We start from the raw sequence: 27,095 nt of genomic DNA, 5'->3' as shown, positions 1-27,095 counted from the left end.
ACTATACACACACACCACACACACACACTGTCCACTAGAGGTCCCTCTTACACACACTACACACATAGATACACACACACCACACATACACTTTCCACTAGATGGCCCTCTAACACACACTACACACATACATACACACACACTCTGTCCACTCACACACTATACACACACATACACACACACACCACACACTCACTTTCCACTAGAGGTCCCTCTAACACACTGTGCACACACAGGCAGACACAGACATACACTAGAAAGCCAAACAATACACACAAAGCATACTTGAAAATACATTTTTCAAAAAGCATAATTACAGTTCTTTGAAATTATATTTTAGTACTGTAATTATTTATCTAAAATAATATATTAAAAACAGCACAGAGAGAGAGAGAGGGGTTTATTTCTAAATGTAAACCTCTCCACTCTGTGGCCAGGCCAAATCCTTTTTTTCTATTAGAAAATATCTCTTCTTCTTTCTTTGATTTGTTTGGAAGTTGTGTGCTTGCTGCTTTGATTGGGACTGTTGGATTCCTCCATCCCATAAAATACATTTGGGTGATGTGGCTCTGTCAATAAAGGGATGAAATAATCAGCAATTATTTGTGCATTTATTTATTTATTTCGGACAGTTTCAGTAAACATAATTAATACGCCACAACAAATGGGCTGTTTGGCTTTGGCCTGGTGGAGACGGAAGTATGAGAAGCAAGCGTTTTAAGAACACGGAAACTTGACAATCTGGCATTTAAGCCCATGCTTGCAGTAGAATGACAATGCAAATGGAGGTAACTGACTCAAGCAGTGTAACTACAAATGAAGTGACTAAAACCCCAGCACTGAAAACCCTTTGTGGTCACACCTTACAGTAAGGTTTACAATATGAATTGGCATGAACTGATGTGGTTATTAATCATGAATTAATGATGTACAAATTGATGAAGCATGAAATTACATGGCTAATCTTTCATGAGTTAATGTACTAATATATTCCTTATGGAGGGACCTCGTAACTACACTTCCCATGATTCCACAGGACACTTCAGTGACATTGCCGACAGTGACGGCGTGACGTCTGGTTACAGTTAAACCAATAGGAGCTAAAGGGGATGTATCGGGATTTCAGTGTAAAAAGTGATGTTATGTGTTTTTAGATCGCCAAGCTAAATCCTTGGTGTTGTATTTGGTACACAAATCTGACCAATTCACGCCTCCACGCTTCCTTCTGAAATTACAGCACCGCGCCATTCCCATTTTTTTTTAATTTTTTTTTTTTATAGGCATATTCTCTTGTGTTTTTCTAGTCGGATCATTGTCATTTTAAACATCGCAATTTTATTGGCTAATCCTCGAAAGTCGAAAGTTGGAAACGACGGACTTCATAACTGTATTAACTAGGATTTGTGTGAATAAATAGTTCATATTCAGCGTAATATTCTACGGCTGCAGTAGGCAAGTCTAATACTTGATACGAACTGAAATCTAGGCAGTAAGGGCTCCATTCAAATTGATAAACACAACCGTGCCACCTCGCCCCTCCTACGGCGCTCGGCCTTTTAGACCAATCGAAATGACGGCTGGAGCCAAATGGACCAATCGATCGCTTCGAGTCCCTCCTAAAACCCCACTCAAGTGTCAACCAAACCAAAAACCCGCTTGGGATTTTGGGGGGAGCCGTGTCACAGGGGCTTGGAACTGAAAGGTGTAATGACATTGAAACAGTCTGAGTAGACTGTTACATGTTAATCACATTAGCAATGTCGGCAGACCATGTATATCCTTAATTCATACACTGGCTGCCCGATACGTTATCAACTTGTGATGGCAATAACTGAAATCGAAGAGCGGGTCGAGTCACATCAGGGAGGGACGAACACAAACAGAAATGCGTTTCAGACTTTATTGAACATTTGGCTCGTAGTCACAATGACATTTAGGATTCACAGTTTCCATACGTAATCACAAGAAATGGGTTTAAAAAGAGACGCTAAAAAGGGTTTAATTCATTCAGTATTTTCAATGACACCACATTGTTCAAGTTCCAAGTCACAGCAAAAGCATCAAGTTTAAAAAGGGGAGTGTAATTCTAAAAAATAAAAAATAAAAATAAAAAAGCACCAGTTGCAGGTGGTTTAACAATTCAATGTCACCCTTGAACGGGAAGCAAAGCAATTCAGTGTCCAACCGGGCCTGAAAAGGAGTCAGACCGGTTGTGTGTGTGTGTGTGAGTGTGTGTGTGTGTGTGTTGGTGTGTGTGTGTGTGTGTGTGTGTGTGTGCGCATGTGTGTGTGCGCATGTGTGTGTGTGTGTGTGTGTGTATGAATGACTGGACTGGATCGCCGGCCGTTTGAGCAGTGGGGTCCCAGTCAGCTGCACACTGCAGGGTCTAGTACTGCCCGCTGTGCCACATGCAGGCCAGCAGGGCGGCGCTAGCAGCCACACTCAGAGACAGCTGGACAGGAGCAGCTCCGCTCACCACTGGGTTGCATAAGTCAGTGGTGCAGCAGGTGCAGGTGATCGTGTACCCAGCGCCCAAGATGGTGCCGTTGGTGGTGGTGTTGCAGGAGGAAGAGTCAAGGCAGCCCTGAGTGTTGAAGCCCAGGAATCCAGAGATGGAGGGGAACTCTGTGGGGGGGATAATAATCACAGTATTTTTATTGGTCAATTTTAAAATCAAGGAACAGGGTTTTAGAGTTTTACATTTATTTAGGTTACATTGCCCTTGTGACCACTACAATGAGGTGGATTCAACCTTACAGTTCTAGAGCAATAAAGCTTCATTAAATACAGAATGTTCATTTTCATTTGAACTTAAGATGTCAGGGACTGAATGGTATAAATATTGAAGTGATATGAATGATTGTGCATGAAGAGGCAAGCGTTGCCCATTAGAGCACCTGCTCCATGCTTATTATGGGGGTGGGGCAGTCTGTAGGGGTGGGGGGTGTCCCTACCTGCTCTCCCAGTGTAGCAGTTGGGCTCAGAGGCATCACACTCCACGAAGCCAGGCATCAGACATGTTCCAAAAAGCCCCACACTGCACTTGTTGCAGGTCAGAGCTGAGCAAGGGGGGAAGGAATCATTTTAATGAACTACTGCAAACGGCAAGCTACAGCTCCATCTCCACACAGCACATCAGTGGGGAGAAACGGCAAGCTACGGCTCCATCTCCACACAGCACATCAGTGGGGAGAAATAAGGATGAAAGATGGAATGATACTCACAGGCTGTGCCATTGTTCAAAGACCGGTCATCTGAAAAGGACAGCACAAGCGCAGAATCAATTTCAACGTCTTCCAGCATTCAGAACACTACTTGTTATGAAAAGCACCGATACGGTGAATGATATCACTCAGATGCAAGAAATATGACTGCGTTTAAGTGTGTATGTGTGTGTGTGTGTGTTACTAAAATCAAACTGTACTTGTACCATATCTCTCATTTATGAAATATATGCAGTGTAATATATTTATACAGGTCCCATATTATGAACGTGTGAATATGGATGGTGGCGGTGTGGCAACATAGTGGTGGGAATAGTGAGTGTCAGTGGGGTAAGTGAGTGTCAGTGGGGTGAGTGCGTGTCAGTGGGGTGAGTGGGTGTCAGTGGGAATAGTGAGTGTCAGTGGGAATGGAGAGTGTCAGTGGGGTGAGTGCATGTCAGTCGGAATAGTGAGTGTCAGTGGGAAGAGAGAGTGTCAGTGGGAATAGTGAGTGTCAGTGGAGTGAGTGCATGTCAGTGGGAATACTGAGTGTCAGTGGGGTGAGTGTGTGTCAGTGGGAATAGAGAGTGTCAGTGGGAATAGAGAGTGTCAGTGGGGTGAGTGCATGTCAGTGGGAATAGTGAGTGTCAGTGGGGTGAGTGCATGTCAGTGGCAATAGTGAGTGTCAGTGGGAATAGAGAGTGTCAGTGGGGTGAGTGGGTGTCAGTAGGAATAGTGCGTGTCAGTGGGAATCGTGAGTGTCAGTGGGAATAGTGAGTATCAGTGGGGTGAGTGAGTGTCAGTGGGAATAGTGAGTGTCAGTGGGAATAGAGAGTGTCAGTGGGAATAGTGAGTGTCAGTGGGGTGAGTGCATGTCAGTGGGAATAGTGAGTGTCAGTGGGAAGAGAGAGTGTCAGTGGGAATAGTGAGTGTCAGTGGGGTGAGTGCATGTCAGTGAGAATAGTGAGTGTCAGTGGGGTGAGTGTGTGTCAGTGGGAATATAGACTGTCAGTGGGGTGAGTGTGTGTCAGTGGGAATAGTGAGTGTCAGTGGGAATAGTGAGTGTCAGTGGGAATAGAGAGTGTCAGTGAGAATAGTGAGTGTCAGTGGGGTGAGTGCATGTCAGTGGGAATACTGAGTGTCAGTGGGGTGAGTGTGTGTCAGTGGGAATAGAGACTGTCAGTGGGGTGAGTGTGTGTCAGTGGGAATAGTGAGTGTCAGTGGGAATAGAGAGTGTCAGTGGGGTGAGTGCATGTCAGTGGGAATAGTGAGTGTCAGTGGGGTGAGTGCATGTCAGTGGCAATAGTGAGTGTCAGTGGGAATAGAGAGTGTCAGTGGGGTGAGTGGGTGTCAGTAGGAATAGTGCGTGTCAGTGGGAATCGTGAGTGTCAGTGGGAATAGTGAGTATCAGTGGGGTGAGTGCATGTCAGTGGGAATAGTGAGTGTCAGTGGGAATAGAGAGTGTCAGTGGGGTGAGTACATGTCAGTGGGAATAGTGAGTGTCAGTGGGGTGAGTGCATGTCAGTGGGGTGAGTGAGTGTCTCTGGGAAGAGTGAGTGTCAGTGGGGTGAGTGAGTGTGAGTGGGAATAGTGAGTGTCAGTGGGAATAGTGAGTATCAGTGGGGTGAGTGAGTGTCAGTGGGAATAGTGAGTGTCAGTGGGGTGAGTGCATGTCAGTCGGAATAGTGAGTGTCAGTGGGAAGAGAGAGTGTCAGTGGGAATAGTGAGTGTCAGTGGAGTGAGTGCATGTCAGTGGGAATACTGAGTGTCAGTGGGGTGAGTGTGTGTCAGTGGGAATAGAGAGTGTCAGTGGGAATAGAGAGTGTCAGTGGGGTGAGTGCATGTCAGTGGGAATAGTGAGTGTCAGTGGGGTGAGTGCATGTCAGTGGCAATAGTGAGTGTCAGTGGGAATAGAGAGTGTCAGTGGGGTGAGTGGGTGTCAGTAGGAATAGTGCGTGTCAGTGGGAATCGTGAGTGTCAGTGGGAATAGAGAGTGTCAGTGGGAATAGTGAGTGTCAGTGGGAATAGAGAGTGTCAGTGGGAATAGTGAGTGTCAGTGGGGTGAGTGCATGTCAGTCGGAATAGTGAGTGTCAGTGGGAAGAGAGAGTGTCAGTGGGAATAGTGAGTGTCAGTGGGGTGAGTGCATGTCAGTGGGAAAACTGAGTGTCAGTGGGGTGAGTGTGTGTCAGTGGGAATAGAGAGTGTCAGTGGGAAGAGAGAGTGTCAGTGGGAATAGTGAGTGTCAGTGGGGTGAGTGCATGTCAGTGAGAATAGTGAGTGTCAGTGGGGTGAGTGTGTGTCAGTGGGAATAGAGAGTGTCAATGGGGTGAGTGTGTGTCAGTGGGAATAGTGAGTGTCAGTGGGAATAGAGAGTGTCAGTGAGAATAGGGAGTGTCAGTGGAGTGAGTGAATGTCAGTGGGAATACTGAGTGTCAGTGGGGTGAGTGTGTGTCAGTGGGAATAGAGAGTGTCAGTGGGAATAGAGAGTGTCAGTGGGGTGAGTGCATGTCAGAGTGGGGTGAGTGTGTGTCAGTGGGAATAGTGAGTGTCAGTGGGAATAGTGAGTGTCAGTGGGGTGAGTGCATGTCAGTGGCAATAGTGAGTGTCAGTGGGAATAGAGAGTGTCAGTGGGGTGAGTGGGTGTCATTAGGAATAGTGCGTGTCAGTAGGAATCGTGAGTGTCAGTGGGAATAGTGAGTATCAGTGGGGTGAGTGCATGTCAGTGGGAATAGTGAGTGTCAGTGGGAATAGAGAGTGTCAGTGGGGTGAGTTCATGTCAGTGGGAATAGTGAGTGTCAGTGGGGTGAGTGCATGTCAGTGGGGTGAGTGAGTGTCTCTGGGAATAGTGAGTGTCAGTGGGGTGAGTGAGTGTGAGTGGGAATAGTGAGTGTCAGTGGGAATAGTGAGTATCAGTGGGGTGAGTGAGTGTCAGTGGGAATAGTGAGTGTCAGTGGGGTGAGTGCATGTCAGTCGGAATAGTGAGTGTCAGTGGGAAGAGAGAGTGTCAGTGGGAATAGTGAGTGTCAGTGGAGTGAGTGCATGTCAGTGGGAATACTGAGTGTCAGTGGGGTGAGTGTGTGTCAGTGGGAATAGAGAGTGTCAGTGGGAATAGAGAGTGTCAGTGGGGTGAGTGCATGTCAGTGGGAATAGTGAGTGTCAGTGGGGTGAGTGCATGTCAGTGGCAATAGTGAGTGTCAGTGGGAATAGAGAGTGTCAGTGGGGTGAGTGGGTGTCAGTAGGAATAGTGCGTGTCAGTGGGAATCGTGAGTGTCAGTGGGAATAGAGAGTGTCAGTGGGAATAGTGAGTGTCAGTGGGAATAGAGAGTGTCAGTGGGAATAGTGAGTGTCAGTGGGGTGAGTGCATGTCAGTGGGAATACTGAGTGTCAGTGGGGTGAGTGTGTGTCAGTGGGAATAGAGAGTGTCAGTGGGGTGAGTGTGTGTCAGTGGGAATAGTGAGTGTCAGTGGGAATAGAGAGTGTCAGTGGGAATAGAGAGTGTCAGTGGGGTGAGTGCATGTCAGTGGCAATAGTGAGTGTCAGTGGGAATAGAGAGTGTCAGTGGGGTGAGTGGGTGTCAGTAGGAATAGTGTGTGTCAGTGGGAATAGTGAGTGTCAGTGGGGTGAGTGCATGTCAGTGGGAATAGTGAGTGTCAGTGCGAAGAGAGAGTGTCAGTGGGGTGAGTGAGTGTCAGTGGGAATAGTGAGTGTCAGTGGGGTGAGTGCGTGTCAGTGGGAATAGTGAGTGTCAGTGGGAATAGAGAGTGTCAGTGCGGTGAGTGGGTGTCAGTGGGAATAGTGAGTGTCAGTGGGAATAGAGAATGTCAGTGGGAATAGTGAGTGTCAGTGGGGTGAGTGCATTTCAGTGGGAATAGTGAGTGTCAGTGGGGTGAGTGCATGTCAGTGGGAATAGTGAGTGTCAGTGGGGTGAGTGCATGTCAGTGGGAATAGTGAATGTCAGTGGGTCTCAAACTCAGTGACATGGACATGTGTTTGCAGATTTTACTAACATTGTGTGTGATCGTGAGTGAGTATGAAATTAATTTAGGTTCCACTACGATAGCAGCCGGTGTACACAACACATTTCACATACATACCTGGGAGACCCCACTCTGGAGCTGTTGAGAGAAATATTAAATTAAAAAACCATTACTACACCAGAAGCCACTGAACACAAATGGAAAAACATGCTGAGGATTCTGTTGCTACAATGATAAATAGTGAGTGTCAGTGGGAATAGAGAGTGTCAGTGGGGTGAGTGCATGTCAGTGGGAATAGTGAGTGTCAGTGGGGTGAGTGCATGTCAGTGGGAATAGTGAGTGTCAGTGCGAAGAGAGAGTGTCAGTGGGGTGAGTGAGTGTCAGTGGGAATAGAGAGTGTCAGTGGGGTGAGTGGGTGTCAGTAGGAATAGTGCGTGTCAGTGGGAATCGTGAGTGTAAGTGGGAATAGAGAGTGTCAGTGGGAATAGTGAGTGTCAGTGGGAATAGAGAGTGTCAGTGGGAATAGTGAGTGTCAGTGGGGTGAGTGCATGTCAGTCGGAATAGTGAGTGTCAGTGGGAAGAGAGAGTGTCAGTGGGAATAGTGAGTGTCAGTGGGGTGAGTGCATGTCAGTGGGAAAACTGAGTGTCAGTGGGGTGAGTGTGTGTCAGTGGGAATAGAGAGTGTCAGTGGGAATAGTGAGTGTCAGTGGGAATAGAGAGCTTCAGTGGGAATAGTGAGTGTCAGTGGGGTGAGTGCATGTCAGTCGGAATAGTGAGTGTCAGTGGGAAGAGAGAGTGTCAGTGGGAATAGTGAGTGTCAGTGGGGTGAGTGCATGTCAGTGGGAATAGAGAGTGTCAGTGGGAAGAGAGAGTGTCAGTGGGAATAGTGAGTGTCAGTGGGGTGAGTGCATGTCAGTGAGAATAGTGAGTGTCAGTGGGGTGAGTGTGTGTCAGTGGGAATAGAGAGTGTCAATGGGGTGAGTGTGTGTCAGTGGGAATAGTGAGTGTCAGTGGGAATAGAGAGTGTCAGTGAGAATAGTGAGTGTCAGTGGGGTGAGTGCATGTCAGTGGGAATACTGAGTGTCAGTGGGGTGAGTGTGTGTCAGTGGGAATAGAGAGTGTCAGTGGGGTGAGTGTGTGTCAGTGGGAATAGTGAGTGTCAGTGGGAATAGAGAGTGTCAGTGGGGTGAGTGCATGTCAGTGGGAATAGTGAGTGTCAGTGGGGTGAGTGCATGTCAGTGGCAATAGTGAGTGTCAGTGGGAATAGAGAGTGTCAGTGGGGTGAGTGGGTGTCAGTAGGAATAGTGCGTGTCAGTGGGAATCGTGAGTGTAAGTGGGAATAGAGAGTGTCAGTGGGAATAGTGAGTGTCAGTGGGAATAGAGAGTGTCAGTGGGAATAGTGAGTGTCAGTGGGGTGAGTGCATGTCAGTCGGAATAGTGAGTGTCAGTGGGAAGAGAGAGTGTCAGTGGGAATAGTGAGTGTCAGTGGGGTGAGTGCATGTCAGTGGGAAAACTGAGTGTCAGTGGGGTGAGTGTGTGTCAGTGGGAATAGAGAGTGTCAGTGGGAATAGTGAGTGTCAGTGGGAATAGAGAGCTTCAGTGGGAATAGTGAGTGTCAGTGGGGTGAGTGCATGTCAGTCGGAATAGTGAGTGTCAGTGGGAAGAGAGAGTGTCAGTGGGAATAGTGAGTGTCAGTGGGGTGAGTGCATGTCAGTGGGAATAGAGAGTGTCAGTGGGAAGAGAGAGTGTCAGTGGGAATAGTGAGTGTCAGTGGGGTGAGTGCATGTCAGTGAGAATAGTGAGTGTCAGTGGGGTGAGTGTGTGTCAGTGGGAATAGAGAGTGTCAATGGGGTGAGTGTGTGTCAGTGGGAATAGTGAGTGTCAGTGGGAATAGAGAGTGTCAGTGAGAATAGTGAGTGTCAGTGGGGTGAGTGCATGTCAGTGGGAATACTGAGTGTCAGTGGGGTGAGTGTGTGTCAGTGGGAATAGAGAGTGTCAGTGGGGTGAGTGTGTGTCAGTGGGAATAGTGAGTGTCAGTGGGAATAGAGAGTGTCAGTGGGGTGAGTGCATGTCAGTGGGAATAGTGAGTGTCAGTGGGGTGAGTGCATGTCAGTGGCAATAGTGAGTGTCAGTGGGAATAGAGAGTGTCAGTGGGGTGAGTGGGTGTCAGTAGGAATAGTGCATGTCAGTGGGAATCGTGAGTGTCAGTGGTAATAGTGAGTATCAGTGGGGTGAGTGCATGTCAGTGGGAATAGTGAGTGTCAGTGGGGTGAGTGCATGTCAGTGGGAAAACTGAGTGTCAGTGGGGTGAGTGTGTGTCAGTGGGAATAGAGAGTGTCAGTGGGAAGAGAGAGTGTCAGTGGGAATAGTGAGTGTCAGTGGGGTGAGTGCATGTCAGTGAGAATAGTGAGTGTCAGTGGGGTGAGTGTGTGTCAGTGGGAATAGAGAGTGTCAATGGGGTGAGTGTGTGTCAGTGGGAATAGTGAGTGTCAGTGGGAATAGAGAGTGTCAGTGAGAATAGTGAGTGTCAGTGGGGTGAGTGCATGTCAGTGGGAATACTGAGTGTCAGTGGGGTGAGTGTGTGTCAGTGGGAATAGAGAGTGTCAGTGGGGTGAGTGTGTGTCAGTAGGAATAGTGAGTGTCAGTGGGAATAGAGAGTGTCAGTGGGGTGAGTGCATGTCAGTGGGAATAGTGAGTGTCAGTGGGGTGAGTGCATGTCAGTGGCAATAGTGAGTGTAAGTGGGAATAGAGAGTCTCAGTGGGGTGAGTGGGTGTCAGTAGGAATAGTGCGTGTCAGTGGGAATCGTGAGTGTCAGTGGGAAAAGTGAGTATCAGTGGGGTGAGTGCATGTCAGTGGGAATAGTGAGTGTCAGTGGGAATAGAGTGTGTCAGTGGGGTGAGTTCATGTCAGTGGGAATAGTGAGTGTCAGTGGGGTGAGTGCATGTCAGTGGGGTGAGTGAGTGTCTCTGGGAATAGTGAGTGTCAGTGGGGTGAGTGAGTGTGAGTGGGAATAGTGAGTGTCAGTGGGAATAGTGAGTATCAGTGGGGTGAGTGCATGTCAGTCGGAATAGTGAGTGTCAGTGGGAAGAGAGAGTGTCAGTGGGAATAGTGAGTGTCAGTGGAGTGAGTGCATGTCAGTGGGAATACTGAGTGTCAGTGGGGTGAGTGTGTGTCAGTGGGAATAGAGAGTGTCAGTGGGAATAGAGAGTGTCAGTGGGGTGAGTGCATGTCAGTGGGAATAGTGAGTGTCAGTGGGGTGAGTGCATGTCAGTGGCAATAGTGAGTGTCAGTGGGAATAGAGAGTGTCAGTGGGGTGAGTGGGTGTCAGTAGGAATAGTGCGTGTCAGTGGGAATCGTGAGTGTCAGTGGGAATAGTGAGTATCAGTGGGGTGAGTGCATGTCAGTGGGAATAGTGAGTGTCAGTGGGAATAGAGAGTGTCAGTGGGGTGAGTTCATGTCAGTGGGAATAGTGAGTGTCAGTGGGGTGAGTGCATGTCAGTGGGGTGAGTGAGTGTCTCTGGGAATAGTGAGTGTCAGTGGGGTGAGTGAGTGTGAGTGGGAATAGTGAGTGTCAGTGGGAATAGTGAGTGTCAGTGGGGTGAGTGCATGTCAGTCGGAATAGTGAGTGTCAGTGGGAAGAGAGAGTGTCAGTGGGAATAGTGAGTGTCAGTGGAGTGAGTGCATGTCAGTGGGAATACTGAGTGTCAGTGGGGTGAGTGTGTGTCAGTGGGAATAGAGAGTGTCAGTGGGAATAGAGAGTGTCAGTGGGGTGAGTGCATGTCAGTGGGAATAGTGAGTGTCAGTGGGGTGAGTGCATGTCAGTGGCAATAGTGAGTGTCAGTGGGAATAGAGAGTGTCAGTGGGGTGAGTGGGTGTCAGTAGGAATAGTGCGTGTCAGTGGGAATCGTGAGTGTCAGTGGGAATAGAGAGTGTCAGTGGGAATAGTGAGTGTCAGTGGGAATAGAGAGTGTCAGTGGGAATAGTGAGTGTCAGTGGGGTGAGTGCATGTCAGTGGGAATACTGAGTGTCAGTGGGGTGAGTGTGTGTCAGTGGGAATAGAGAGTGTCAGTGGGGTGAGTGTGTGTCAGTGGGAATAGTGAGTGTCAGTGGGAATAGAGAGTGTCAGTGGGAATAGAGAGTGTCAGTGGGGTGAGTGCATGTCAGTGGCAATAGTGAGTGTCAGTGGGAATAGAGAGTGTCAGTGGGGTGAGTGGGTGTCAGTAGGAATAGTGTGTGTCAGTGGGAATAGTGAGTGTCAGTGGGGTGAGTGCATGTCAGTGGGAATAGTGAGTGTCAGTGCGAAGAGAGAGTGTCAGTGGGAATAGTGAGTGTCAGTGGGGTGAGTGCGTGTCAGTGGGAATAGTGAGTGTCAGTGGGAATAGAGAGTGTCAGTGCGGTGAGTGGGTGTCAGTGGGAATAGTGAGTGTCAGTGGGAATAGAGAATGTCAGTGGGAATAATGAGTGTCAGTGGGGTGAGTGCATTTCAGTGGGAATAGTGAGTGTCAGTGGGGTGAGTGCATGTCAGTGGGAATAGTGAGTGTCAGTGGGGTGAGTGCATGTCAGTGGGAATAGTGAATGTCAGTGGGTCTCAAACTCAGTGACATGGACATGTGTTTGCAGATTTTACTAACATTGTGTGTGATCGTGAGTGAGTATGAAATTAATTTAGGTTCCACTACGATAGCAGCCGGTGTACACAACACATTTCACATACATACCTGGGAGACCCCACTCTGGAGCTGTTGAGAGAAATATTAAATTAAAAAACCATTACTACACCAGAAGCCACTGAACACAAATGGAAAAACATGCTGAGGATTCTGTTGCTACAATGATAAATAGTGAGTGTCAGTGGGAATAGAGAGTGTCAGTGGGGTGAGTGCATGTCAGTGGGAATAGTGAGTGTCAGTGGGGTGAGTGCATGTCAGTGGGAATAGTGAGTGTCAGTGCGAAGAGAGAGTGTCAGTGGGGTGAGTGAGTGTCAGTGGGAATAGTGAGTGTCAGTGGGGTGAGTGCGTGTCAGTGGGAATAGTGAGTGTCAGTGGGAATAGAGAGTGTCAGTGGGGTGAGTGCATGTCAGTGGGAATAGTGAGTGTCAGTGGGGTGAGTGCATGTCAGTGGCAATAGTGAGTGTCAGTGGGAATAGAGAGTGTCAGTGGGGTGAGTGGGTGTCAGTAGGAATAGTGCGTGTCAGTGGGAATCGTGAGTGTCAGTGGGAATAGTGAGTATCAGTGGGGTGAGTGCATGTCAGTGGGAATAGTGAGTGTCAGTGGGAATAGAGAGTGTCAGTGGGGTGAGTACATGTCAGTGGGAATAGTGAGTGTCAGTGGGGTGAGTGCATGTCAGTGGGGTGAGTGAGTGTCTCTGGAATAGTGAGTGTCAGTGGGGTGAGTGAGTGTGAGTGGGAATAGTGAGTATCAGTGGGGTGAGTGAGTGTCAGTGGGAATAGTGAGTGTCAGTGGGGTGAGTGCATGTCAGTCGGAATAGTGAGTGTCAGTGGGAAGAGAGAGTGTCAGTGGGAATAGTGAGTGTCAGTGGAGTGAGTGAATGTCAGTGGGAATACTGAGTGTCAGTGGGGTGAGTGTGTGTCAGTGGGAATAGAGAGTGTCAGTGGGAATAGAGAGTGTCAGTGGGGTGAGTGCATGTCAGTGGGAATAGTGAGTGTCAGTGGGGTGAGTGCATGTCAGTGGCAATAGTGAGATTCAGTGGGAATAGAGAGTGTCAGTGGGGTGAGTGGGTGTCAGTAGGAATAGTGCGTGTCAGTGGGAATCGTGAGTGTCAGTGGGAATAGAGAGTGTCAGTGGGAATAGTGAGTGTCAGTGGGAATAGAGAGTGTCAGTGGGAATAGTGAGTGTCAGTGGGGTGAGTGCATGTCAGTCGGAATAGTGAGTGTCAGTGGGAAGAGAGAGTGTCAGTGGGAATAGTGAGTGTCAGTGGGGTGAGTGCATGTCAGTGGGAAAACTGAGTGTCAGTGGGGTGAGTGTGTGTCAGTGGGAATAGAGAGTGTCAGTGGGAATAGTGAGTGTCAGTGGGAATAGAGAGTGTCAGTGGGAATAGTGAGTGTCAGTGGGGTGAGTGCATGTCAGTCGGAATAGTGAGTGTCAGTGGGAAGAGAGAGTGTCAGTGGGAATAGTGAGTGTCAGTGGGGTGAGTGCATGTCAGTGGGAATAGAGAGTGTCAGTGGGAAGAGAGAGTGTCAGTGGGAATAGTGAGTGTCAGTGGGGTGAGTGCATGTCAGTGAGAATAGTGAGTGTCATTGGGGTGAGTGTGTGTCAGTGGGAATAGAGAGTGTCAGTGGGAATAGAGAGTGTCAGTGAGAATAGTGAGTGTCAGTGGGGTGAGTGCATGTCAGTGGGAATACTGAGTGTCAGTGGGGTGAGTGTGTGTCAGTGGGAATAGAGAGTGTCAGTGGGGTGAGTGTGTGTCAGTGGGAATAGTGAGTGTCAGTGGGAATAGAGAGTGTCAGTGGGGTGAGTGCATGTCAGTGGGAATAGTGAGTGTCAGTGGGGTGAGTGCATGTCAGTGGCAATAGTGAGTGTCAGTGGGAATAGAGAGTGTCAGTGGGGTGAGTGGGTGTCAGTAGGAATAGTGCGTGTCAGTGGGAATCGTGAGTGTCAGTGGTAATAGTGAGTATCAGTGGGGTGAGTGCATGTCAGTGGGAATAGTGAGTGTCAGTGGGAATAGAGAGTGTCAGTGGGGTGAGTTCATGTCAGTGGGAATAGTGAGTGTCAGTGGGGTGAGTGCATGTAAGTGGGGTGAGTGAGTGTCTCTGGGAATAGTGAGTGTCAGTGGGGTGAGTGAGTGTGAGTGGGAATAGTGAGTGTGAGTGGGAATAGTGAGTATCAGTGGGGTGAGTGAGTGTCAGTGGGAATAGTGAGTGTCAGTGGGGTGAGTGCATGTCAGTCGGAATAGTGAGTGTCAGTGGGAAGAGAGAGTGTCAGTGGGAATAGTGAGTGTCAGTGGAGTGAGTGCATGTCAGTGGGAATACTGAGTGTCAGTGGGGTGAGTGTGTGTCAGTGGGAATAGAGAGTGTCAGTGGGAATAGAGAGTGTCAGTGGGGTGAGTGCATGTCAGTGGGAATAGTGAGTGTCAGTGGGGTGAGTGCATGTCAGTGGCAATAGTGAGTGTCAGTGGGAATAGAGAGTGTCAGTGGGGTGAGTGGGTGTCAGTAGGAATAGTGCGTGTCAGTGGGAATCGTGAGTGTCAGTGGGAATAGAGAGTGTCAGTGGGAATAGAGAGTGTCAGTGGGAATAGCGAGTGTCAGTGGGAATAGTGAGTGTCAGTGGGGTGAGTGCATGTCAGTCGGAATAGTGAGTGTCAGTGGGAAGAGAGAGTGTCAGTGGGAATAGTGAGTGTCAGTGGGGTGAGTGCATGTCAGTGGGAATAGAGAGTGTCAGTGGGAAGAGAGAGTGTCAGTGGGAATAGTGAGTGTCAGTGGGGTGAGTGCATGTCAGTGAGAATAGTGAGTGTCAGTGGGGTGAGTGTGTGTCAGTGGGAATAGAGAGTGTCAGTGGGAATAGAGAGTGTCAGTGAGAATAGTGAGTGTCAGTGGGGTGAGTGCATGTCAGTGGGAATACTGAGTGTCAGTGGGGTGAGTGTGTGTCAGTGGGAATAGAGAGTGTCAGTGGGGTGAGTGTGTGTCAGTGGGAATAGTGAGTGTCAGTGGGAATAGAGAGTGTCAGTGGGGTGAGTGCATGTCAGTGGGAATAGTGAGTGTCAGTGGGGTGAGTGCATGTCAGTGGCAATAGTGAGTGTCAGTGGGAATAGAGAGTGTCAGTGGGGTGAGTGGGTGTCAGTAGGAATAGTGCGTGTCAGTGGGAATCGTGAGTGTCAGTGGTAATAGTGAGTATCAGTGGGGTGAGTGCATGTCAGTGGGAATAGTGAGTGTCAGTGGGAATAGAGAGTGTCAGTGGGGTGAGTTCATGTCAGTGGGAATAGTGAGTGTCAGTGGGGTGAGTGCATGTAAGTGGGGTGAGTGAGTGTCTCTGGGAATAGTGAGTGTCAGTGGGGTGAGTGAGTGTGAGTGGGAATAGTGAGTGTGAGTGGGAATAGTGAGTATCAGTGGGGTGAGTGAGTGTCAGTGGGAATAGTGAGTGTCAGTGGGGTGAGTGCATGTCAGTCGGAATAGTGAGTGTCAGTGGGAAGAGAGAGTGTCAGTGGGAATAGTGAGTGTCAGTGGAGTGAGTGCATGTCAGTGGGAATACTGAGTGTCAGTGGGGTGAGTGTGTGTCAGTGGGAATAGAGAGTGTCAGTGGGAATAGAGAGTGTCAGTGGGGTGAGTGCATGTCAGTGGGAATAGTGAGTGTCAGTGGGGTGAGTGCATGTCAGTGGCAATAGTGAGTGTCAGTGGGAATAGAGAGTTTCAGTGGGGTGAGTGGGTGTCAGTAGGAATAGTGCGTGTCAGTGGGAATCGTGAGTGTCAGTGGGAATAGAGAGTGTCAGTGGGAATAGTGAGTGTCAGTGGGAATAGAGAGTGTCAGTGGGAATAGTGAGTGTCAGTGGGGTGAGTGCATGTCAGTCGGAATAGTGAGTGTCAGTGGGAAGAGAGAGTGTCAGTGGGAATAGTGAGTGTCAGTGGGGTGAGTGCATGTCAGTGGGAATACTGAGTGTCAGTGGGGTGAGTGTGTGTCAGTGGGAATAGAGAGTGTCAGTGGGGTGAGTGTGTGTCAGTGGGAATAGTGAGTGTCAGTGGGAATAGAGAGTGTCAGTGGGAATAGAGAGTGTCAGTGGCGTGAGTGCATGTCAGTGGCAATAGTGAGTGTCAGTGGGAATAGAGAGTGTCAGTGGGGTGAGTGGGTGTCAGTAGGAATAATGTGTGTCAGTGGGAATAGTGAGTGTCAGTGGGGTGAGTGAGTGTCAGTGGGAATAGTGAGTGTCAGTGGGAATAGTGTGTGTCAGTGCGAAGAGAGAGTGTCAGTGGGGTGAGTGAGTGTCAGTGGGAATAGTGAGTGTCAGTGGGGTGAGTGCGTGTCAGTGGGAATAGTGAGTGTCAGTGGGAATAGAGAGTGTCAGTGCGGTGAGTGGGTGTCAGTGGGAATAGTGAGTGTCAGTGGGAATAGAGAATGTCAGTGGGAATAGTGAGTGTCAGTGGGGTGAGTGCATGTCAGTGGGAATAGTGAGTGTCAGTGGGGTGAGTGCATTTCAGTGGGAATAGTGAGTGTCAGTGGGGTGAGTGCATGTCAGTGGGAATAGTGAGTGTCAGTGGGGTGAGTGCATGTCAGTGGGAATAGTGAATGTCAGTGGGTCTCAAACTCAGTGACATGGACATGTGTTTGCAGATTTTACTAAAATTGTGTGTGATCGTGAGTGAGTATGAAATTAATTTAGGTTCCACTACGATAGCAGCCGGTGTACACAACACATTTCACATACATACCTGGGTGACCCCACCCTGGAGCTGTTGAGAGAAATATTAAATTAAAAAACCATTACTACACCAGAAGCCACTGAACACAAATGGAAAAACATGCTGAGGATTCTGTTGCTACAATGATAAATAGTGAGTGTCAGTGGGAATAGAGAGTGTCAGTGGGGTGAGTGCATGTCAGTGGGAATTGTGAGTGTCAGTGGGAATAGAGAGTGTCAGTGGGGTGAGTGCATGTCAGTGGGAATAGAGAGTGTCAGTGGGGTGAGTGTGTGTCAGTGGGAATAGTGAGTGTCAGTGGGAATAGAGAGTGTCAGTGGGGTGAGTGCATGTCAGTGGGAATAGTGAGTGTCAGTGGGGTGAGTGCATGTCAGTGGGAATAGTGAGTATCAGTGGGGTGAGTGCATGTCAGTGAGAATAGTGAGTGTCAGTGGGGTGAGTGCATGTCATTGGGAATTGTGAGTGTCAGTGGGGTGAGTGCATGTCAGTGGGAATAGTGAGTGTCAGTGGGGTGAGTGCATGTCAGTGGGAATAGTGAGTGTCAGTGGGAATAGTGAGTGTCAGTGGGAATAGTGAGTGTCAGTGGGGTGAGTGAGTGTCAGTGGGAATAGTGAGTGACAGTGGGGTGAGTGCGTGTCAGTGGGAATAGTGAGTGTCAGTGGGGTGAGTGCATGTCAGTGGGAATAGTGAGTGTCAGTGGGGTGAGTGCGTGTCAGTGGGAATAATGAGTGTCTGTGGGCTGAGTGCGTGTCAGTGGGAATAATGAGTGTCAGTGGGGTGAGTGGGTGTCAGTGGGAATACTGAGTTTCAGTGGGTCTCAAACTCAGTGACATGGACATGTGAATGCAGATTTTACAAAAATTGTGTGTGATTGTCAGTGAGTATGAAATTAATTTAGGTTCCACTACGATAGCAGCCGCTGTACCCAACACATTTCACATACATACCTGCCCCCATTCTTTGACCTGTAAACAGAAATATTAAATTAAAAAACAATCACTACACCAGAAACCACTGTCCACAAATGGAAAAACATTTCAGACAATTTTTTCTCCCATTCCTATTGCGTTTCAATGAATACATTGGTTTGTAAACGAAAAATGAAACTGTCCATAGCTACATTGTGTTGGCAAGTTAGCCGTGGTATAAGAGGGATAATACCATATGAACGAGTCAGTTATGGCATGACGATGGTTAACGGCCATCCACGTAGCACCACCTAGGACTACATCACAGAATTATCACACACTGGCACTTTTTGGCATTGACCGTAGATGGTATACAGAGGACGAAATGCATACAAATAACACATACATACGACAAGGTAGGGTAAAATCTCTAACGCGGTTTAAAAACATTAACCACTTGGAAGCCAAAGCAAGAAAACTCGCCAGTCAGAAGGAGGTTCAACTTACCAGATATGCCTTCCAGGCTAACAGACAGCACAAAGACCACCAACAGACGGACGTTCATGTTCACCGCTTTTTTGTTTGTTTTTTGAAGCCCTCAATATGTTGTCTCAAATGCAATGAACCGTTTCAGAAGTACAAAACCCCTTACAGCTTGTCTTTTCAACTTGCGGAGGTGACCGGAGTATTGATCGTAATGAGAGAGCCTGACTGGACCGCATTGTGTTAATGTTACAGGTGGGGGTGTGGATGGGGGCGTTGTTGGGTGTGGCAGATGGATGGGATTGATGAACTGGTTGTGGGAGCTGAACTGGTTTTACTGGTATCGATTGCTGGGAGTGGGAGAGAGAACATTCTGCATCCTTCCAGGACATAGAATCGGTGTCTCATTTAAAAAGCTAGTCCAGAGATGGGCAACTCCAGTCCTGGAGGGCCGGTGTGTGTGCAGGTTTAACTCCAGTCCTGGAGGGCCGGTGTGTGTGCAGGTTTAACTCCAGTCCTGGAGGGCCGGTGTGTATGCAGGTTTAACTCCAGTCCTGGAGGGCCGGTGTGTGTGCAGGTTTAACTCCAGTCCTGGAGGGCCGGTGTGTGTGCAGGATTAACTCCAGTCCTGGAGGGCCGGTGTGTGTGCAGGTTTAACTCCAGTCCTGGAGGGCCGGTGTGTGTGCAGGTTTAACTCCAGTCCTGGAGGGCCGGTGTGTGTGCAGGTTTAACTCCAGTCCTGGAGGGCCGGTGTGTGTGCAGGTTTAACTCCAGTCCTGGAGGGCCGGTGTGTGTGCAGGTTTAACTCCAGTCCTGGAGGGCCGGTGTGTGTGCAGGTTTAACTCCAGTCCTGGAGGGCCGGTGTGTGTGCAGGTTTAACTCCAGTCCTGGAGGGCCGGTGTGTGTGCAGGTTTAACTCCAGTCCTGGAGGGCCGCAGTGTCTGCAGGTTTAACTCCAGTCCTGGAGGGCCGCAGTGTCTGCAGGTTTAACTCCAGTCCTTGGGGGCCGGTGTGTATGCGGGATTTTGCTGCCACCAGTTACCCTGGCTCAGTCAGCTAATGAGTCACATGCACCATATAATATATAATTATCCATATACAACATGACTGATTAACTTGTAAATTAGACCACAATAAAATGCTTCAAGACAAGAACATTTATCAGCTGCTGTGTATATCACAGAATGTGGCTATAAATGACATATCATGTTAATGACTGCTCCTATTAAATAATTAAGAGCAGAAGTTGGTCTGAAATCAGACCACATATCATCTTTTGTATCAGAATTATTAGGTAAGCAAAAGTATTGTCCATTCACCCTCTTTTCTAAGCTTCTGAGCTTCTCCCAAAGACGGCTCTCTGGTCTTCATGTTGGTTTATATTTTCTAACACAAATGCAGTCTTCACAGGCCAAACCCAAGAGTAGACATTCATAACTATTTATTGTTTAACCAATCAATCTAACAGGACACACCTGGGCAACAAGACACACCTGTCAGTCCAATTCTGTTCCAATTGTGCTCACCTAAAAATTGGGTGGTCTGATAGAAAAGGTAATTTGTTCTAAGTTGTTGAACAAATAAAGATAAAAATACCAGGAAATAAAATCTGAAATTTGCATCTCATGTACATCTTTTGACCCCAAACTCAATTGTCTTCAGGGTAGAGCAAAAACAAAGGAATTGCCCTTGCAGGAGGGGCCTACAACAGTGAATCCAGCTTAAACCAACAATTAGCTTGGGGTGCTAGCAGTAGCAGAGAACAAATAAAATGTGCTTCCAAGAGCAGGCCTCTGCCTAGCCCGTGCATCACCTGTAAATAAAGTGAAGAGGAAAAGATCAAGCTGTCCCAGGCAGCCTCTTGACTGCTGTGTCCTTAAGAATATGTGATGCAATGGCCATCCCGTGGGAAACCCCATCGGCCTGCACTGAAGAAGGCAGTCAGTAATCACAAGCGATCACCTTTGCCAGGGGTGCTTGCACAAAGTATTAAACCAGGGGGGCCACAATTGTGAAGCCTGTTTTTTCAGTGAGGTTGGATCCGAAGCAGAACAGTGAGCATATACACTAACCACGCACTTCATTAGGAACACTTTATGACACCTACTTATTCATGCGATTATCTAATCTAAGTGACTTTGACAGTGGAATGATTGTTGGTGGCAGAGAGTGGTTTGAGTATCTCGCAAACAGCTGATCTCCTTGGATTGTCACGCACACTAGTCTGCAGAGTTTGCAAAGAATGCTGCAAAAAACAGGAATGCCGTTATTGAGAGAGGTCAAAGGAGAAGGGCAAGACTGGTCAAAGCTGACAGGAAGGTGACAGGAACAAAAACAACCACACATTACAACAGTGGTATGCAGGAGAGTATCTCTTGACACACACAATGCATCATAACTCTAAGTGGATACACTACAGCAGCAGAAGTCTATAAAATAAGTCTAATAAATACCGAGTGAGTGAATTTTATTTATTTATTTATTTTTAAAGATAATGTGGCTCCCAACATGGGCCGGGATACCTGTATGCAGTTCCTACCCACCATAATTTGGAATCTCCACCCCTACCAAGCAGGAAAGATGGGTTTCAGACCTGCAGACTGCACTGAGAGCAATAAGGATGAATATTGTAATATGCTAAGGTTAAAAAATAACTATGGTTAGCGAAAAGGCTTCGAAAGGCACACTGCGCAAGCTGCTAAATGTAATCCCAAGCCTTTCTTTCCATACTGTAGTGGGCAAAGGAAAGCTAAAGCAGCCAAACGAAAAGAAGGAGCACTGCTTTATGAGAATAAGGATATTGCTGATGACTTCATTGGCTACTTTCTTGAGGGTTTTACCAGGAAGTAGGTCACTGATAGGCTGGAAGGCAGATTCAATAATGTCTCAGGCAATATTGCGATAGGGGATATTAAAAGTCCTAGATAAATTACATCAATTAAAAACAAATGAGGCAGCAGGCCCTGGTGGCATATTTCCAAAGGCACTGAAGAAGCTCAGTGAGATCGTCTTTAAACCGCCATCTAGCCACTGGATATCAGTAATGTCAGCGAGGTTGGATCCCATTGATCGGAGCAGAACAGTGAGCATTTAATTAATTAATTAATTAATTAATTAAAATAATTTGGCACCCAACATGGGGTTGTATACCTGTATCCAGTTCACACCCGCAATAATTTGGAATGTCCACCCCCCCCAAACGGGACAGCTGGGTCTCAGAGCACCAGGCGTGTCCCAACCCCAGCTCGTCTCACCCTGACGGCTGCTCGCCGTCTGCCGCGGTTTGTGAACACAGGGTTCAACACGGAGGGACACTGCAGAGTTAATTACACTGACTGGGGCGACATGGCTCAGGCAGTAAGAGCGGTCGTCTGGCAGTCGGAGGGTTGCCGGTTCGATCCCCCGCCCGAAGTGTCTCTGAGTAAGACACCTAACCCCCAAATAATCCCGACGAGCTGGTTGGTGCCTTGCATGGCAGCCAATCGCCGTCGGTGTGTGAGTGTGTGTGTGAATGGGTGAATGAAAAGCATCAATTGTACAGCGCTTTGGATAAAGGCGCTATATAAATGCCAACCATTTACCGTTTGACGGTGCGGTCCAGCAGTCAGCCGTTACCATGGGGGCAAATAGAAAAGATAATAATTTATCTTGCACCAGAGTCCTTCAGGAGAGATCTTACATTTATTGATCCATTCGATAATAGATCCATTCAGCGATGATGTCCAGGTGTACACAGGAATGAAAACATACATGTTTCAGGGAAACATGTCCATCACATGTTGATAAATGTTGTCTTAACCCTCACCCACACAAGAGACGAAATAACAACATCAACAACAACAACAACAACAAAAGTACTTTCACTCCTTTTAATCCCGCCCTGCAGGTTTATCCAACCACAACCACGGCTGTCCAGAATTGGACAAATAGAGCTGTTCACGAAAAAAGGTAAAAATAAAGTAAACTGAGGTAAGGGGAGGGTGGCCTTCGCGGCTCAGTTTGGGGGTTTAAGGGCCCATCGTCCAGCATCAGCTTCCATCAAGAGTCATCTGTTATTACATTGTCAGAGTGCACTGTATATAGGTCACTATGTAAGTGAATTCAGATAATTTGGGACACCTCAGTTTCTGCCCCCAGTCTGGATTAAATGTACAAACATTACCTGAATTCACCCAAAGAGTTGTCTGGGGGGTTAACTGTTAACTGTCATAAATATTTATAGTGGCACTAGCTGGAGTGTAGGAATCCTGGGTGGAACTCCGTGTCCCATGATCCTCTTCCCGGCGGTTCCCCGGAGGCTCACTCCTCGTCAGCGGTTTCCGTTTTCAGTTCGTCCGGATTTTGATTGGCCAAGTGCTGGGAAGGACTCGGGAGAGAAATCGCCCCGGTAACCGACAAGGATGCGTCTTTCTCACAGTCCTTCCTGGTGGACACTTCCTCCTGTTTGGAGTGAAGACGTAAAAAACGTGGACACACACACACACACTCACACAGACAGACGCATTCACATACACACATAGATACACACTCACATACACTCACACTCACACACACATACATACACACACGCGCACAGACACACACACACATTCACATACACACACACTCACACAAACATACACACACACGCGCGCACAGACACACACACACTCACACACACACAAACACAGTCACACACACTCACACACACAGACACATACACACACCCCCACACTCACACACCCCCACACACACACTCTCTCACACACACACCCGCTCATACACACCCGCTCATACACACACTCACACTCACGCACAGTCATACACGGGCGGCCCGTAGCGTAGTGGTTAAGGTAAATGACTGGGACACACAAGGTCGGTGGTTCTAATCTAGCCACAATAAGATCCGCACAGCTGTTGGGCCCTTGAGCAAGGCCCTTAATCCTGAATTGCTCCAGGGGAGGATTGTCTCCTGCTTAGTCTAATCAACTGTAGGTCGCTCTGGATAAGAGCGTCTGCCAAATGCCAATAATGTAATGTAATGTAATACGCACACACACACACACTCGCCCACACAAACACACACACACAGACACACACCTGATAGAGTGTGGTCTGGCGGAGGTCTCCGCCCATCTGTTCGGTGAGCTCCGGAGGCTCCGCCTCCTCTCCGTTTGAGTGACAGCTGGGGCTCAGGCTCTCCAAGATGGCGGCCTCTGAGGAAGGAGAGATGGAACAACACTCATCCCCCTCTCCACTCATCCACTCAGCCACTCATCCCCCTCTCCACTCATCCACTCAGCCCCCTCTCCACTCATCCACTCATCCTCCTCCCACTCATCCACTCATCCCCCTCTCCACTCAGCCCCCTCTCCACTCATCCCCCTCTCCACTCATCCACTCAGCCCCCTCTCCACTCAGCCCCCTCTCCACTCATCCACTCAGCCCCCTCCCACTCATCCACTCATCCCCCTCCCACTCATCCACTCATCCCCGTCTCCTCTCACTCCCCTCCCACTCATTCACTCATCCCCCTCCCACTCATCCACTCATCCCCCTCTCCACTCATCCACTCAGCCCCCTCTCCACTCATCCACTCAGCCCCCTCCCACTCATCCACTCATCCACTCAACTCCCTCTCCACTCATCCACTCATCCCCCTCTCCACTCATCCACTCATCCCCCTCTCCACTCATCCCCCTCTCCACTCATCCACTCATCCACTCATCCCCGTCTCCTCTCACTCCCCTCCCACTCATCCACTCATCCCCCTCTCCACTCATCCACTCATCCCCCTCCCACTCATCCACTCATCCCCTCCCCACTCATCCCCCTCTCCACTCATCCACTCATCCCCCTCTCCACTTATCCCCCTCTCCACTCATCCACTCATCCCCGTCTCCTCTCACTCCCCTCCCACTCATCCCCCTCGCAACTCATCCATTAATCCCCCCTGCATGCGTTAGGCAGTGTGTGTGTGAGTGTGAGCGTGTGAGTGTGTGTGTGCGCATTTGTTAGGCAGAGCGTGTGTGTGTGACTGTGTGTTAGGCAGTGTGTGTGTGTGTGTGTGTGTGTGTGTGTGTGTTAGGCAGTGTGTGTGTGCGTGTGTTGTTTATGCAAGTGCAGAAACAAAAGCAAGTGAAAACAAACCATGTAATAATATATTTTATATATATTCATCCACTCATCCCCCTCTCCACTCATCCACTCAGCCCCCTCTCCACTCATCCACTCATCCCCGTCTCCTCTCACTCCCCTCCCACTCATCCACTCATCCCCCTCCCACTCATCCACTCATCCCCTCCCCACTCATCCACTCATCCCCCTCTCCACTCATCCACTCATCCCCCTCTCCACTCATCCACTCATCCCCTCCCCAATCATCCCCCTCTCCACTCATCCACTCATCCCCTCCCCACTCATCCCCCTCTCCACTCATCCACTCATCCCCCTCTCCACTCATCCCCCTCTCCACTCATCCACTCATCCACTCATCCCCGTCTCCTCTCACTCCCCTCCCACTCATCCACTCATCCCCCTCTCCACTCATCCCCCTCCCACTCATCCACTCATCCCCTCCCCACTCATCCCCCTCTCCACTCATCCACTCATCCCCCTCTCCACTCATCCCCCTCTCCACTTGCCCGTAGGTATGAGTGTGTGAGTGTGTGAGTGTGTGAGTGAGTGAATGGTGTGTGTGCCCTGAGATAGACTGGCGACCTGTCCAGGGTGTATTCCTGCCTTTCGCCCAGTGTGTGCTGGGATGGGCTCCTGCGACCCTGATCAGGATAAGCGGGTTCAGATAATGGATGGATGGATGGATATGTATAACTCACAAAACACAAAACAGTTCAGACCTATAACACAATACAGTAGATGTAAAAAAGTAAAAGGAACATTTAAAACATTTATACAGTATATGTGCTGTTTCCACATAAGTGTATATTATATTTATATTGGTATTTATATAAGACCTTACCTGAATCCCTGTAGGTCACAGAAGGTTCTAGTTGCAGTGTCCTGACAGTCCTTTATATACACTACTGTCTGGCTGCATTTACAAAGAAACGAAACTGAACCTGACTGATTTCACCGAGCTTTCCCTCAGCTGTTCTGCAAGCAACAAATACAGCTTAGTGTGTTTGGCTGGCAGGATTCCGACTCGGTGTTTGCAGAGAAATTAAAACAGCCACGTACACAGCGGTGGTGTAATGTTTCTGTATCTGTCCATGTTTATTCTTGTTATTTATTCATTTTTCATACATCCTTGGTTATTGTTTTCCATTACAGTTCTCATTTGTTATCCCGTTATGTCTGCGTCTGAATGTTTACCAGCCTAGTCACTCCCGTGTCTGCGTGTCCCACTATTTTTGTTTACGGCAGTTTCGGGCTTTCAACATTCGCAATTCTTACTTCCTCTGCTCTTGGTAGTTAAATGTTGTAAAGCACTATTCTTACTAACTACTACTGATCTAGATATTGTACAGTACTAATCCGATTAATACACTGATTGTTTGTCTCACTAACTAACAGTCACTTGTATTCACGTAACTAATTCACTAACGCAATCTCTTCGTGTTTCTGCACTGTTCTATAACTCCGCCCCCCTATGCTATTCTTGATTACTCGCTTAGTTTCAGCGAAGTGTTCGCACCTGTCTCTGACTATCACTACGTCTTCAATCTATGCAAATGTATACTCCCTAATCCGGAGCCGTATGTTTTACATGTGTGGTTACGTGCATCCAGTCCGCGTTTTCGTCTCCTTCCCGTTATTATGTTATTACTCTATTATGTTTCCCCACCTGTTGTCTATTTGTTTAGCCCACATTTTCCCAGCCCCGCCTAGATACTTTGTTGTACGTCGCTCTGGATAAGAGCGTCTGCCAAATGCCAATAATGTAATGTAATGTAATGTAGATTGTCACCTTCCCTCATGTATTTAAACCTCAGTCTCTGTTTCACCCATTGTCAGAACGTTGATCAGTTACAGAGCTGAATTATTTGTACGCCTATTTCTTGAGTACGCCTTTTGTTTGCCCTTCTGCCTTCCTGGTTTTTGATTATCTGCTTTGTTTTAGTGACTTTGGTTTTTGCCCTCGCCCTTTCGTATTTCCGCCTTCTGATTTTCTGGATTTTTGACCTTTTTGCCTGTTTTCTTGACTATTCTTTTGCTATCTGTTTTTGTCTTTGTCTTGGATCTCCTGACTTACGAATTCAGAATAAATAACTACGTTTTTGGATTATCCCCTGGTCTGCGTCTGGGTCCTCAGTGCCGTACATAACAGGTGGGTCACCTGGGTTGGTCAACCTATGCCAGAAAAGGCTAAGCAGGGGGCAATCCTCCCCTGGAGCAATGTGGGGTTAAGGGCCTTAGCTCAAGGGCCCAACAGCTGTGTGGATTTTATTGTGATTACACCTTGGATTGAACCACCAACCTTCTGGGTCCCGGTCATGTACCTTGGACACTAGACTACAGGGCTCAGGTGGTAAGAGCAGTCGTTGGAGGGTTGCCGGTTTGATTCCCCCTCCCGGGCTGTGTCGAAGTGTCCCTGAGCAAGACACCCTAATTGCTCCTGAGCTGGTTGGTGCCTTGCCTGGCAGCCAATCGCTGTTGGTGTGTGTGTGTGTGTGTATGAATGGGTGAATAAGCAGCATTAATTGCGCAGCGCTTTGGATAAAGGTGCTATATACAGTACTGTGCAGAAGTCTTCGGCACCTTAGGCTATATATATATATATATATATATATATATATATATATATTGTGTTGGTATAAAAGAACATATTTGAGATTTCCAAATTAATTTTCCAAAAGATTTAATTTAACAGACATTTTTGCATTTCATAAAAAAAAAAAAAACATATTACTGTAAGCAATTTACGATTTACATAACTTGATCAAGGTTGTCTGAGATCACAAGCAAGGAGCCAGTGGGGCGAGTTGTCCAACATTCCTGGAACAACCTCCCTGCTGATTGTCTTAGCCAACGCAAAACAAAACAAAATAAAAGGCATCTTTCTATGGTGACATACTGCGTTCTGAGATATTGAGCCTCACAAAGTCCAAAGTGAACGGGCTCCAAGCAATTTTGTCACTTTGTCATTTCAGTCCGATCACCTGCGTATTTACACCCATATATTTGTGTTCGTTGCCAGATTCTTATGTGCTTGTCTAACT

At 48.1% G+C, this 27,095-nt stretch overlaps 2 protein-coding genes and 1 long non-coding RNA gene across 3 annotated transcripts in view; 1 reads left to right on the top strand and 2 right to left on the bottom strand.

Moving 5' to 3' along the window:
• Positions 1-599, top strand: part of pabpc4 (poly(A) binding protein, cytoplasmic 4 (inducible form)) — a 24,772-nt gene extending 24,173 nt beyond the window's left edge. The window contains exon 15 of the mRNA XM_061253093.1: positions 1-599. This exon is cut by the window's left edge and continues 210 nt beyond it. The gene's annotated coding sequence lies outside the window, so the exon portion shown is untranslated.
• A 1,618-nt stretch (positions 600-2,217) lies between these two features.
• On the bottom strand, positions 2,218-18,019 carry LOC133107522 (sperm acrosome membrane-associated protein 4-like). Its single transcript, XM_061216548.1, has 4 exons — positions 17,962-18,019; positions 3,225-3,254; positions 2,955-3,059; positions 2,218-2,625 (listed from the first exon to the last, which is right to left on the bottom strand). The coding sequence occupies exons 1-4, from the start codon at positions 18,017-18,019 to the stop codon at positions 2,387-2,389; spliced, it is 432 nt and encodes a 143-aa protein (XP_061072532.1). The 3' UTR covers positions 2,218-2,386.
• Positions 18,020-21,599: 3,580 nt separating this feature from the next.
• LOC133108509 (uncharacterized) lies at positions 21,600-25,130 on the bottom strand. The gene is made up of 3 exons (XR_009704660.1): positions 24,896-25,130; positions 23,017-23,132; positions 21,600-22,377 (listed from the first exon to the last, which is right to left on the bottom strand). It is a non-coding gene; the product is annotated as an uncharacterized LOC133108509 (long non-coding RNA).
• Positions 25,131-27,095: the final 1,965 nt, after the last annotated feature.

The sequence above is a fragment of the Conger conger genome, chromosome 1 (genome assembly GCF_963514075.1).
Source record: "Conger conger chromosome 1, fConCon1.1, whole genome shotgun sequence".
NCBI lineage: Eukaryota > Metazoa > Chordata > Actinopteri > Anguilliformes > Congridae > Conger > Conger conger.
Note: the sequence above shows the minus strand (reverse complement) of the source record. Positions and strands in the feature narration are given on the sequence as shown.